At 46.2% G+C, this 14,583-nt stretch overlaps 1 protein-coding gene across 1 annotated transcript in view; it reads left to right on the top strand.

The window, feature by feature from the left end:
- Positions 1–14,583, top strand: part of GCM1 (glial cells missing transcription factor 1) — a 90,336-nt gene that overhangs the window by 42,043 nt on the left and 33,710 nt on the right. Inside the window, exons 2-3 of the mRNA XM_073673139.1 lie at positions 10,921–11,173; positions 11,440–11,552. Coding sequence (XP_073529240.1) covers positions 10,921–11,173; positions 11,440–11,552 — 366 coding nt within the window. The remainder of the gene's footprint in view (positions 1–10,920; positions 11,174–11,439; positions 11,553–14,583) is intronic.

The following is a 14,583-nucleotide window of genomic DNA, read 5'->3' as shown; positions in this document are numbered from 1 at the left end:
AGGGTTTTCGATGAGCCCGGCCGCACGTCCTTGACTGCCTCCTCTCTTCTTCGTCTACGTCAAGGGAACCTCACGGTGGGCCAGTACGCTGTGCGCTTCCGCACCCGCGCATCCGAACTTGCCTGGAACAACGAGGCTCTGGTGTCTACCTTTTGGAAAGGTCTTTCTGGGTGAATCAAGGATGAACTAGCCGGTCGTGACATACCCACCTCTCTGGATGACCTGGTGTCTTTGGCCACACGGATCGACATCAGGTTCCAGGAACGTTCTAAGGAGGTGATCCGTGAGAGGAAGTCTCCGCGCCTTGCACCAACCTTCTAAAGGCCGGTCTCTCCCCAAGCCCCGGCCTCGGCATCCATCCCTGAATCTATGCATGTGGACCAGGTAAAGATGGTCAAGTCTCGCCAGGAGGTCCGCCGAGCTGAGGGAAGATGCTCATACTGTGGCAGTTCAGAGCATCTAATCCATTTTTGTCCAGAAAGACCGGGAAACTCCAGTGCCTAGGATCACTTGGAGAGGTCGTGCTGGGCAAAAATCCTTCCTCTCCACCCCTGACTGTCTCTATTGATAACCTGTCGTAAGATAAATTTTTTCGATACTGCCTATCTGGACTCCCGTGCCGCTGGGAATCTTATTCAACAATCCATTGTAGAGCAGTATCAGATTCCCATTCAACATTTTTTGGATCCGTTGGCGGTTTCTTCTGTGGATGGGAGGCCCCTTTCCGAGTCCATCATGTTTGTCACCGAGCCGGTAGTTCTCCAGATTGGTATGCTACATACGGAGAAGATCTCCCTCTACGTGCTGTCCCGCCTCTCTCATCCTTTGCTGCTGGGACTGCCTTGGCTTCAGAGACATGAGTCTGTTTTGAATTGGAGGTCGGGAGAAGTGCTCCGCTGTTGTCAGGAGTGCCACAAGACCTGCTTGGTTCCTGTCCGTCCTGCCCGACCTCCGTCCACTCCAGCTAATTTTCCCGGCTTGCCAGCACCCTACTGGTCATACGCAGATGTCTTCGACAAGAAGGAGGCTGAGACACTTCCTCCTCATAGGCAGTATGACTGTCCTATCGATCTCATTCCTGGTGCCTCGCCACCCCGAGGTCGAATTTACCCCCTGTCGTTGGCTGAGACCCGTGCCATGTCCGAATACATAGAGGAGAATTTTGCTAGGGGATTTATTCAGAAATTCACCTCTCCGGCTGGAGCAGGATTGTTTTTTGTCAAGAAGAAAGATGGCTCTTTTAGCCTTTGTATCGACTATAGGGGTCTAAATCAGATTACCATCAAAAACAAGTATCCTCTACCTCTCATCTCCGAGTTGTTTGATTGCCTCAAGGGCGCCAAGGTCTTTACTAAGCTTGATCTCTTACAATCTGATCCGGATTCGACAATGTGACGAGTGGAAGATGGCATTCAACACTTGGGATGGCCAATACGAGTACCGTGTGATGCCCTTCGGACTCTGCAACGCACCAGCAGTCTTCCAGGAACTGGTGAATGACATCTTCCAAGAACTTCTATATGAGTAGTAGTGTACCTGGACGATATCCTGGTGTTCTCTTCGGATCTGCCCTCACATCGAAGAGACGTTCGACAAGTATCGCAGAGGCTCAGGAGGAATCGTCTGTATGCCAAATTCGAGAAATGTGTTTTCGAACAGACATCCCTTCCCTTCCTGGGATATATAATCTCGGAGACCGGGCTCATGATGAATCCCGAGAAGGTGTCTGCTAACCTAAAGTGGTCCCGACCTGAGGGGCTGAAGGCTATACAGCGGTTTCTGGGATTCGCGAATTATTATCACCTGTTCATTCCTCATTTTTCCTCCCGGACTGCTCCCATCTCGGCCCTGACCCGCAAATTGTCAATCCGAAGAATTGGCTCCAAAGGCAGAAGGAGCGTTTGTGTCCTTGAAACAAGCCTTCTCTGCTGCTCCGGTGCTTCATTGCCCTGACTGTAACAAACAGTTCTTCCTGGAGGTTGATGCCTCTTCCTCTGGGGCTGGGACTGTTCTCACCCAGAAATCCTCATCTGAACGAATGGTGACCTGTGGCTTCTTTTCCAAGCTCTTCTTGCCCTCAGAACGCAACTATTCCATTGGAGATCGAGAACTGCTGGCCATCAAACTGGTGCTGGTAGAGTGGCGGTTCCTACTGGAGGGGGCCCTGCAGTCTCGCCTACTTGCAGTCTGCTCAACGACTCAATCCTCGTCAGGCCAGATGGTCGTTGTTTTTAGCCCGCTTCAATTTCATTGTCCACTTCCAGCCGGGAGATAAGAATATCAAGGCAGACGCGCTCTCCAGATCGTTTCTGTCGACTGACCAAGAGGATGAACCTCAACACATCATTGAGTCCTCCAAAATAATTACTGTTGCTCCGTTTGATCTGTCTCATCTTCCACCTGGTAAAACTTTTGTGGCGGCTCCGGATAGGAAGAGGGTCCTGCTCTGGGGTCATTCGTCTAAACTGGCAGGCCACGCCGGACAGAGGAAAACGTCCCTGCTTATTTCCCAACGTTATTGGTGGCCGGCCCTACGTAAGGATGCTGCGGATTTTGTCTCTGCCTGCTCTTCCTGCGCCCGAAACAAGACGCCCAGGCAACTTCCGACGGGTTGACTGCTTCCTTTACCCATGTCTTGTGCCCCGTGGCAGCATATCACGATGGATTTAATCACGGATCTTCCTGTATCAGCCGGATGTACTGTCATTTGGGTGGTTGCTGACCGCTTCTCCAAGATGGCTCACTTCATTCCTCTACCCCAGTGTTTCTCAACTCCAGTCCTCAGGACCCCCCAACAGATCAGGTTTTCAGGATCTCCTTAGTATTGAACAGGTGAGAGAACCTGTGGAATTTTTTGATGCCTTGATAATAGTTCCATCACCTGTGCAATACTAAGTAGATCCTGAAAACATGACCTGTTGGGGGGTCCTGAGGACTGGAGTTGAGAAACACTGCTCTACCCGATCTACCCTCTGCGCCAGAGCTTGCTAAAGTGTTGTTTCTGCACATCTTCCGTCTCCACGGCCTACCTCTTCATATTGTCTCGGATAGAGGGGTCCAGTTTACTTCATGCTTCTGGAGAGCCATGTGCAATCTGCTAAAAGTCGCATTAGACTTCTCTTCGGCTTATCATCCACAGTCTAATGGCCAGGTTGAGCATATCAATCACATCCTCACTAGCTTCCTTCGGCACTTTGTCAACGCCCACCATAGCAACTGAGTGGAACTCCTGCCTTGGGCCGAATTTTCCTACAATAATCATATGAGTGAGTCCTCTGCCAAGTCTCCGTTTTTTTGTGGTATATGGTCAGCATCCCAATATTCCATTTCCTGTTTCCACTTCTGTTGATAATCCCGCCGCGGAGTCTCTTGTTAAAGACTTTTCTGTGATATGGGAGGATACTAAGTCTTCATTGCTACAGTCCTCTGAGCAGATGAAGAGACATGTAGACAAGAGACATCTGGATCTGCCGGTACTTCGTCATGGGACAAGGTTTGGTTATCATCCAAGTATGTTTGCCTCAAGATACCCTCATGTAAGTTGGGTCCGCGGTTCATCGGTCCTTTAGAAATTTTGAGTCGAATCAATCCGGTGGCGTACAAGTTGAAACTCCCTGCCTCGTTACGGATCCCCAATTCCTTTCATGTGTCTCAAGCCTGTCGTCTTCAATTCCTTCTCTGATGATTCGGGTACCACTTCTGCTCCAGTCTCCGCTGAGGACGTTTTTGAGGTAGAGAACATGCTGGCTACCAAGAGGGTAAGAGGAAAGACTTTTTCTTGAGGATTGGAGGGTGTTTGGTCCTGAGGAGAGATCTTGGGTGGCCCAGGGAGAACATTCATGCTCTCCTTCTTCTGAAAAGATTTCTTGCGGGCTTGAAGAAGAGGGGGCGTAAAGGGGTAGGTACTGTAGCGTCGATGTCTCTGCCTCCTGCCCGGCAGAGACGCCACTCTCCCCTTACCACCGCGGCCCTGGTCCGGCGTCTCCTGCTCCTTCCTTCTGCTCCCATGCTGGGTCTGCCAGGGGTGCGCGCACAGCGCACAGTTCCCCGGGCACTGCTCTTTAGGGCACGCGCACGTGCGCTCCCTGTTTCTTAAAGGGGCCACATGCGCCATCCTAAAATGTCCCCGGCCAATGGCCGGAGGACATCTGCTATATAAGGCACCTCCTCCAAAATGGAGGTGCCTGGGCAATGTTGTAGTTTGTTTTCTAAACACTCTCTCCAGCCCTCAGGTCCCAGTGCTTGCCTGCCAGCCTGTCTATCAGCCGTGTCCGCCAGCCTGTCTATCAGCCGTGCTCACCAGCCTATCAGCTTAGCCTTTCTGTCTTCCTGCACTACCTGCCTGCCTACCAGCCCTGCTCATCTGCCAGACCATCTGCCGTGCCTGTCTGCTTCAGCTGCCAGTCCCGTGGGGGTCGCCAGCTCTCTCAAGGTCGGTCTCAGATTGGCACCTGGACCACCTTCTCGGTCACTTCTTGGCTCACGGAGTCGACTAAGCCGCCGTGTAGCCAAGGTCGGTCCGGGTGGGCTCTTCGTCACGCCCCTTTGGTCCCTCCTTGCACCACGGCACAGTGGTTCCACCATCCGGACTTGTAACAGCATTATCATGTATGAAGAGGATTTTGCGACAGAAACATGGTTATTCTTTTTGTACCATGGAAGAAAGTGGTCAGTCAGAAACTTTCTATACTTTGCCGAGGTCATTTTCACACACTTAGAGACCCTAAATGGGCTTACCAGCTCTCACCCCATGATTCCAGGCCCAAAACAGGACTCTGTCACCTCCTTGCTGACATTGTAGTCTTCTTGAGACATGGTGGCCATCCACAAACCATCCATCTGGACCGTCCAGTGTTGAACGGCACTCATAGTAAAAAAAACAGTTTTAAAATTAGTCTTCATGCATGTCTGGGCCCACTGCAACCGTTTCTGCTTCTGAGTACTGTTTACAGGTGGCCGAACAGTCGCTTTTTGCACAACTGCAAGCCTCTGTAGGATCATACACCTTGAGGTTCGCAGGACTCCAGAGGCACCAGCAGCTTCAAATACCCGTTTGCTGCTTTGTAATGGTATTTTAGCAGCAGCTTTCTTAATCCAATGAATTTGTCTGATGGAAACCTTCTTCATTATGCCTTTATGTGCACAAACTGTCTGTGCTTTGTATTGGCCGCATATCTTTTCACAATACGATGATCACGCTTAAGATTTTGTGAAATATCTAATATTTTCATACCTTGTCCAAGGCATTGCACTATTTGATGCTTTTCAGCAGCAGAGAGATCCTTTTTCTTTCCCATATGGCTTGAAACCTGTGGCCTGTTTAATAATGTTTCTTAAGTAGTTTTCCTTTAATTGGGCTCACCTGGCAAACTAATTATCACAGGTGTTTGAGAATGATTCCAGTGATCCAAAGAGCCCTGAGACACAATACCATCCATAAGTTTATTTGAAAAACAAAAAATTACATCTTCATGACACTTAAATCCAATTTGCATAATAATTTGGAACGCGGTGTAAAGAGAAATGCTCAGAGAAAACAGATCATGCTAGCCCAGTTTCCTCCTGCACCTGGTCACTTAATATTTACAAAGTTAAATAAACTAGTTAAAAAATAATAAACACCATGTGGCAACCATCGCCAAAGCGATAACACACCAGAAGAGGAAGCTACCAGATGCCCCAGAGCACACAGCATGCATGCTGCAATGCAAAACCACCATGGTTCTAGGTCACACCACCCCACAGGCATAGAACCACGGCAACAATGGCCACCACATAGCAGCAACACCAAGTGAAAGGAGGTAAAAAAAAAACCCTCACATTATGTTAATCAAGTACCTTGTATTCAGTTTTGTAAATTTTTGCTTAGCCGGAATAAATCAATGTATATGTTTTGGATGTGTAGCTCATGTTTGTTTTCTTTTTGTTTTTTTACAATTGTAGCATTTTGCATTTTCCCCCTGTTTATTTGTTTAATTTGATACCAGCATTGCTCCCATTTAGCCCAGGTGTTTTTAAATTAGCAGTAGACTGCAAGAGGGGTACTGCCTATTTTGCACTCAGCTTTTTGACTAATACCATGTGTAAGGTGTTTTTTTTTTTTTTTTAGCTCTTTTCACTTGGTGATGGTGATGTGTGGTGACCATTTTTGCTATGGTGTTGTCTGGGATCGTGTGACCTTGAGCTGTGAGCTTTGCAGCATGTGTGGTATGGAGCATCTGAGGCGTTCCCCTGCTGGTATGGTCACTAAATAGCACAGCATCTTTAGATTAGGGATCCAATAAGAGGTACACCGTGATGTGACAGTTGGCTGCCTACATTCTGATCATAATGCTAGCCAAGTTTAGTTTTGTACATTTTTGCTTAGTTGCAATAGATCAATGTATAAGTTTTGGATGTGTTGTCCATGTCTTTTTTACAGTTATTGCAGTATTAAATGGATGTCTTGCCTCCTTGTAATAATGTGTCAATATCATGCAAATATTAAGCCCAAATCTGAAAATAATTAACTGAAAATCATGTTCATCTCTCCGATCTGCTGTAACTGCCCTTACCACCTGGAATTAACATGTCTGAATACAGGTAGTTTGCGTTCATTTACATATCTTATATCAGAGGTGTATTTGGGGGGGCAGCTGGGGCATCTGCAGTGGTCCGAGGTGTCTCCCTTGCTGTGGCTGCATTTTGCCGCCCCCCCCCCCGGAATGGGAGTTGGCCGATCTCTCAGCCGGCTATCAATCTGACAGCCAGCTCAGAGAAGGTGCAGCGCGCCGGCTCCCAGTGATCAAATGTACTCGCGTCTTTTAGACGCAAGTACAATTGAAGCTCTGACTGCTGGGTCAGGGCGACATCAGCAGCGTGATCAGGCCATGAGATCACGCTGCTAACGTCACTCGCCGACCCTGCAGAGGCGCGAACAATGCTGGTGGTAAGCAGAAGACACCGAAGAGTTAGTGAAACAGGGGGGTGGGAAAAGACATTGTGAGGACACAATTTGGGGAGCAAGGAAGGGACAGGTGCAAACACAATATGGGGAGTTGGAGGAATTTGAAGACACAAGATGAGGAGCAGGGGGGGAGATGGGTGCAGACAGTACAGTGAGTGGGGGGATTGGTGTGGACACAGAATGGGGAGGATGGTTGTGGACGCAGTATGGGGAGTGAGGGGAAGAATGTATGAGGACACAGTATAGGGTATGGGAAAGATGGGTGCGGATGCAGTATGGTGATTGGGGGAATTGGTGCAGACATAGGATGGGGAGGATGGGCCAAACTGAATTCTTGCCCCGGGTGTTGGAAAACCTAGTTACACCCCTGTCTTATATACCAGGTTATGGTGGGGGACATGATAGAACGAATATGGGGTCCCTTGTTCTAGGGCGTTATTATAACAACTATGTTGTGAAAAGAATATAAATTTGGTATTGCTATAAATGTTAGAGTGTGAGGATTATATTGTGCTATGAAGTTTTTAATAGTTCTCCACTATATACGGTAGTTATCAATGGGAATCCAGCACTCTGTTTTGATGCAATTTATTGACTCAAGTAGTTAAATTACGTATGAGAACTATAACGTTTCGGTCTAATCGACCTTCATCAGACATATACAATTCTCAGTGAGATTCTAAGACACAACCAGTATAAAGTTACAGAATGGAGCAGGGCTGGCGTCAGCACCCGGCGCACCTGGGCAAGTGCCGGGGGCCCTGAGCAGGCGGGGGGGCCCACTCGCCATCGAGCACCCCGCCGAGCTATGTGATGCGTGAGCGGAGGAAAGCGGTGTCAGCACCCGCTCCCCCCCGCTTGCTCAGGGCCCCGGTAGCCGGCACAATACTTACCTCTCCCCGTGCCTCTGCAGCAAGTCCGGTCTCTTCCGCGGCTGCTACACTATGTCGTCTCAGGTCAGAGGGCGCGGTGACGTCTCTCTACCGCGCTCTCTCCTGAGCCGTCACAGTGCAGAGCGGGCAGACGCTGGCGACGTTGGAGTCCGGAGCAGCGGCAGCAGGTGAGAAGTTAGGTGAATATTTGATTTATTTTTTTTTTATGTATGGAGGCATGGGGCATTATAAGGGAGGGTGGGTGGGGGTTGTGACATCCTGCATGGGGCATTATATGGGGGGGGAGTGACATCCTGCATGAGGCATTAAAAGGCGGGGAGTGACATCCTGCATGGGGCATTATAAGGGAGGGGGGGTGTCACATTCTGCATGAGGCATTATATGGGGGGGAAGTGACATTCTGCATGGGGCATTATATGGGAGGGGAGTGACATCCTGCATGGGGCATTATATGGGAGGGGAAGTGACATCCTGCATGGGGCATTATAAGGGAGGGGGGTGTGACATCCTGCATGGAGCATTATATAGGAGGGGAGTTACACCCGCATGGGGCATTATAAGGGAGTGTGACATCCTGCATGGGGCATTATAAGGGGGAATGACATCCTGTATGGGCATTATAAGGGGGTATGGGTGACATCCTACATGGGGCATTATATGGGGGGGTGACATCCTTCCTGCATGGGGCATTATAAGTGAGGGGTGACATCCTTCTTGCATGGGGCATTCTAAGGGGGGGGGTGACATCCTGCATGGGGCATTATATGGGGGAGAACAGCCTGCAAGGGTCATTATGTGGGGGGAACAGCCTGCGTGGGGCATTATGTGGGGGGAACAGCCTGCGTGGGGCATTATGTGGGGGGAACAGCCTGCATGGAGCATTATGTGGGGGTCAGTATTCTGTATGGAGCGTTATATGGGGGCCAGTATCCTATATGGAGCGTTATATGGGGGTCAGTATCCTGTATGGAGCGTTATATGGGGGCCAGTATCCTATATGGAGCGTTATATGGGGGCCAGTATCCTGTATGGAGCGTTATATGGGGGCCAATATCCTATATGGAGCGTTATATGGGGGCCAGTATCCTGTATGGAGCGTTATATGGGGGCCAGTATTCTATATGGAGCGTTATAAGGGGGCCAGTATCCTATATGGAGCATTATATGGGGGCCAGTATCCTATATGCAGCGTTATATGGGGGCCAGTATCCTGTATGGAGCGTTATATGGGGGCCAGTATCCTGTATGGAGCGTTATATGGGGGCCAGTATTCTGTATGGAGCGATTCGCCGGTTTCTGAGCTATTGTGAAATTTAAAATAGCTATCTGTCATGTAATGTAAGAAGGGAAATCTTTGGCATTGTACTATATATATATATATATATATATATATATATATATATATATATATATATATATATATATATATATATATATTTATCTGCCGTATCTGTGCATCATGAATCGTGCTATGTGTTAAAGGGGCCCACTGAGACTCTTTCGCCCAGGGCCCACAAAAACCTGGAGCCGGCCCTGGCATGGAGTAATCGTGTCAAACGTCGCCAGAAAACCTGTGCCTGGATTCCTCTTGTATTATAATTTGGAGTGGGACACTATCCGTGCACATAAAAGGAGTGCAGTACTTCTTTCTTATATTTTTTAGTTATCAATGGGAACTTATCATGATGAAAGAAAAAAGAAAGCATACTTACCATGGGAAACCGATTCCCTCTCTAGCACTGTTGGCCTAATGATCTCCACATGATGATGCCACAACCACAAGTGACCTGACAGAAGTAACTATTGATTGGCTGTAGGGTCGGGTAACTGGTAGTTGGGATGTCATCACTTTTGGTCCAGGGGAGACCATTTGGCAGTGGAGAAGATTCTCTTATTAAGTATGAGGGTTTTTTTTTAACATTCACCACAATATAGGGGAAAACCCTTTTAAATTAATTATATAAAAATGGTAAAAAATTATCCATTTGCCATTTTTCCCCTATGTAAAAGCTAAAAAAATATTTTGTTTTTGTTTTGGTGCCATATTAAAGCTTCACTTGTGCTACAAAAAAAATGTAGATTAAGCATAAAAAATACTTAACTTTAGAATGTTAGAAAAAGATTACATTTTCTTGCTGACATTAAAGAGGTATTCCCATCTCCGACATCCTATCCCAATATGTAGTAGATGTAATAATAATAATAAAAATAATAATATTAGCAAATACCTCCAATTAGAAATGTAGTATAGTTCTTCTGATCAGCTATGTCGCTTACTCATGTGCAGGGCATTGCAGTAGCTTAGGTATCCATGGATATGACCACTAAGAACTAACTAACTAACATAGCTAATCAGAAGAACTATACTACATTTTTAATTGGAGGTACTTGCTTATATTATTATTGATACACCTATTACATATTGGGATAGAATCTTGGAGAAGGGATATACCTCATTAAGGCAACTGAGGGACTTGTTCCTGAGTAGTTGAACATGTCTCCCAATAGTGCCTGATAAAGGTGGTTTATATATAAACCTAAAAGTTGCGATACCTAGAGAGGAGTGACACAAATACCTGAGAGGAGTGACACTGCAATACCTGAGAAGAGTGACACTGAAATACCTGAGGGGAGTGACACTGCAATGCCTGAAAGGAGTGACACGGCAATACCTGAAAGGAGTGACCATATGTTACCTGAGAGGAGTCTTTTAGTACAATAAAGTGGGAGAGTCACCCATCCACCCTTTCTTATCAACTCTATCAGTGCAACAGCACAGATAGGAGGTTCAGACTGGACACAACTTGCCTGTCCTGACCGTCGACTTTATCCTTTAGAAAGCTGGCCTTACCAGTTCTTTGTGCTTATCACTTTTTTTAATTGAAATGGTACAACACGGATATTAATTAGTTTGATATTTAATTGGTATTATTAACCCTGGCCAGATGGGCAATTCCTGCGCCATTAACTCCAATCTTGTGGCTTTTCTATTAAACTTGAATCGTAAGATGATGTCACCTCTGAGCGAGTAACTCATTTTAGTTTAATAAGGGTATTATATTATTGTATTCTTCTTTCCAGGATTTGGAGAAAACAGATTGGTTCCAAGAGTGGCCTGATTCTTACGTGAAACATATTTATAGCTCTACAAACAAAAATGCACAGAGACACCTGAGTGGTTGGGCAATGCGAAATACCAACAATCATAATTCACGAATCTTGAAGAAGTCATGTCTTGGTGTCCTAGTCTGCAGCAACGACTGTACGACAGCAGATGGCAGAAAGATATATCTAAGGCCTGCCATATGTGACAAAGCTAGACAAAAGCAGCAAAGTAAGTTCAGATACTGACAGGAACTGTTACTATTGCTACAAGCTGACACAGTCTGATGACCAGGAACCCTAACTATAGATTACATCTCTATATTTTCAGATTACAATTTTAACCTAGAAAACAATAATTAGCAGGAACATTTCATTAAGAAAAGCAAAACCAATAAAACATTTTTTTATTGATGCAGAGATAATAGAGGTAACAATTGTTTGAGGTTTTGGTAAAATGCAACCAATTCAATTCAATAAAATTTCTAAATCTTCTAGGTAAACTATGCCCAAACTGTAGAGGATCATTGAAACTAGTGTCATGTCGCGGCCATGGTGGATTTCCAGTTACCAACTTTTGGAGACATGAAGGTCCATTCATATATTTTCAGGTTAGTGACAAACCAAATTTTCATGTGGCATGTACTTACAATGTATGTGCAACAGAGATAAAGGAATCGAAATCTTCCTCCCATCTGCCAGGATCCTCAGGCTGGAGTTACTTTGTGTGTGCATCATGCCACAACAATGAGGTCATGACCGGCCAGCTAATCAAAAAAGGTACTAGGAGTGCCAGCAGGTAGCAGGCCGTTTGCAGGGCTCTTGTCTTGGCCATGGTATACTAACAAGGCTACAGGATCAGGGTCATTCGAATCGATTCACGCTTCTTTAATAAACACTTATCATGAAGTGGGAGGGAGAAAGGCATGATATACCACATGACAAAGATCTTTAGCTTTCATTGCATTCTTGTTGCATTAGTTTATTGCAAAGAGCACAAAGGTTGAATAATTTTGATTGCAACTGTATATACAGTAGATGATGAACAATTGAATTTCAACATGCTTAATACTACGTGCCATGGCCGGACTGGCCATGTGACAATTCTGGCTCCTGCTGGAGTAGCCCATCTGGCATTCGCATGAAATGTCGGATGGCCAGTCCGGCCGTGGCAATCAGTATTAAACATGTTGAAATGCAACATATTCAATTGTTCATCATCTTCTGTATATACACTTGCAATCAAAAGTATTTAGCCCCCATTGCAGATTACGTTTATTAGCAAAATGTACAAACTTTCTGCTGTTTGCAATAAACTAATGAAACAAGAACAGTTTAAATATATCAACATAACTAATATGACAACTTCAAATGCAACACAAAATGCCAATTTTAATTACTACTCCAGTCTCAGAATTATTCACCCTTCATGACGTCTGCAAATGTGATGTACAGATTGATACCAGCTTATGGCAGTGTTCCTGAATCTTGGCCTATTGCTCATGTGCAATGGCCTCCAGTTCACTAGTATTTTTGGGTTGTCAAGAGAGTGGCCAAAAAGTTAAGAGAGAGCATTGTCTTGCACAAACAAGGAAAATTATACAAAAGTATAGAAAGGGCATTGAATGTTCCAAGAGAGAGAGTTGGTAGAATAGTTCACAAGTTCAAGTTGAAAGGAACACTTGCTACACTACCTGGGTGTGGCAGAAAAAGGAAACCACCAGATTCCTGAGGAGGCAGGTGGTCAAAAACCCTCAAGTGATTGCAAAAGATCTGCAGAAAGATTTGGTGTCATCAGGGACAGAAGTTTAATTTTCCACAATAATGTGCATACCAGTAGCGTACATATCGGTGGGGCAGAAATGGTGGTTGCCCCGGGCCCCACGCTCAGAGGGGTCCACCCAAAGCTACACTACCCTTAACTGATCAACTAAACCCTGCAGTAGAGCATAGAGACATGGTCTCTGTTAGAACCCTCCTGTTTGTTTTTTCCATCTTGTGTTTTGCGGTCACGAGACCATCTGCCTTTATATTCCAGCTCCGCCTTTTTGGCTGTGCTGGACTTCAGTGTTGTTTGACTGTTTTGCTAGCCAGGTGCTTCTGTGCCTATCTCTGTCAGTTCGCTTGGTCTTTTTGGGACCTCTAGTACCTTTTTGTCAGTTTATCTTTTTGTGTTCTGCAACAACTTTCTCTGTTCAGGAGGTGTCCCATTTTTGTTCCAGTCCTTAGTTCTTTTAGGGACCCCTTCCCTTTATTCTACAGGTCTTTGTTCAGACTAGCCTAGGACTATGGCGGGTCTGTTCACTAGGAACAGGCAGCCCGCTACATCGTAGGGATTCAGCTTAGTCGTACTGTAGGGAAAGCTTTCCCCTTTTTTCCTTAGTACTTGTTGCAGATCATAACAGCCCCCTCCAGGGACGGACACTGACTACTTGGGGTCCCTGTGCAAGAAATGTGTCTGGGCCCCCCACCTGTTATGGCGACAAAGCTACAGATGTATATATAGCCACACACACATATATACCTCTTACATAGCCTCCTTTATTATGTATATTGCCATCCCTTATTACACAGTGCCCTCTCTTGTTATGTACAGCACCGTCCCTTACATACTGGATAATATAGTCCCCTGTTTTTTCTTACATACCGTCCTCTCTTGTTAGATATACTGTATAATGCAATGACGGCTAATGGAACAAGGGAAAGCTTCTTTTCTAATGGAGGAGCTGATAGACTGGTTTTCTGGTCACCAGCTGCTCCATTAGCCGTCATTTTATATCTAACAAGAGAGGACTATGTAATAAAAAAGGGCGCTGTGACTGATAAAAATAACAAGAATACACTATGTAAGGGACAGCACTGCACAGAACAGCAGAGGAAGCTATATAATAAGAGCCATATATAACTAGAGAGGATGGTAAGTAATAAGGGAGGGTGTTATACATAATAAAAGAGGAAACTATGCAACTAAGGACGGTGCTATACATAATAAGTTAGTACACTATATACTAAGGGAGTATGCTATACATAATACAGCTACATTCCTGCATCTGTGTGCAGTGTCGGTGTGCCGCCCGCTTTTACAGACGCATTGAGCATGTCCTGTGCTGATCCTCAAAATCAGATCAGAACAGGATGTTCTCTGACCCTCACAGATCTCATTCTCAGATCCATGATACTCATGGATCATAACTCTCCCCAGCCTCCTCACATTGCTCTCCCCAGCCCCCCTTCATTCTCCTGTTCCTCTCTCCAGCTTCCCCAGGTTCAGTTAAAAAAATAAAAAACACAACTTACCTCAGCCCACTCAGCTGCAGCATTCTCCTCATCTCTGGTAACTTTCTCCCTGACAAACAAGCCTGCGCTGCATGATGACGTCATCAAGCAGTGCGGGCCTGTGTCAGGGATGAAGCGCAGGGCAGCCAGGAAGGAGAGGTGAGGATAGATCCCTGCAGCTTCGCTGCCATTTTCCTCCTGTTAAGAGTGGAGCAACAGGGATCACTCTATACCCGCCGCATATGATGAAGGTAATCTGGCCATGTGCCCCCCCGGAGCCTGTGGCTCCGAGAAGCAGGCCAGATTGCACTTATTATCAGCCGCCCGGCAAGGGCCTGCCTACACCGCCGGGCCCCGGTGCAGTTG

Source organism: Phyllobates terribilis, unplaced genomic scaffold (assembly GCF_046119375.1).
Source record: "Phyllobates terribilis strain yellow unplaced genomic scaffold, ASM4611937v1 Scaffold_3__8_contigs__length_932513732, whole genome shotgun sequence".
In the NCBI taxonomy this organism is placed as follows: domain Eukaryota; kingdom Metazoa; phylum Chordata; class Amphibia; order Anura; family Dendrobatidae; genus Phyllobates; species Phyllobates terribilis.
Note: the sequence above shows the minus strand (reverse complement) of the source record. Positions and strands in the feature narration are given on the sequence as shown.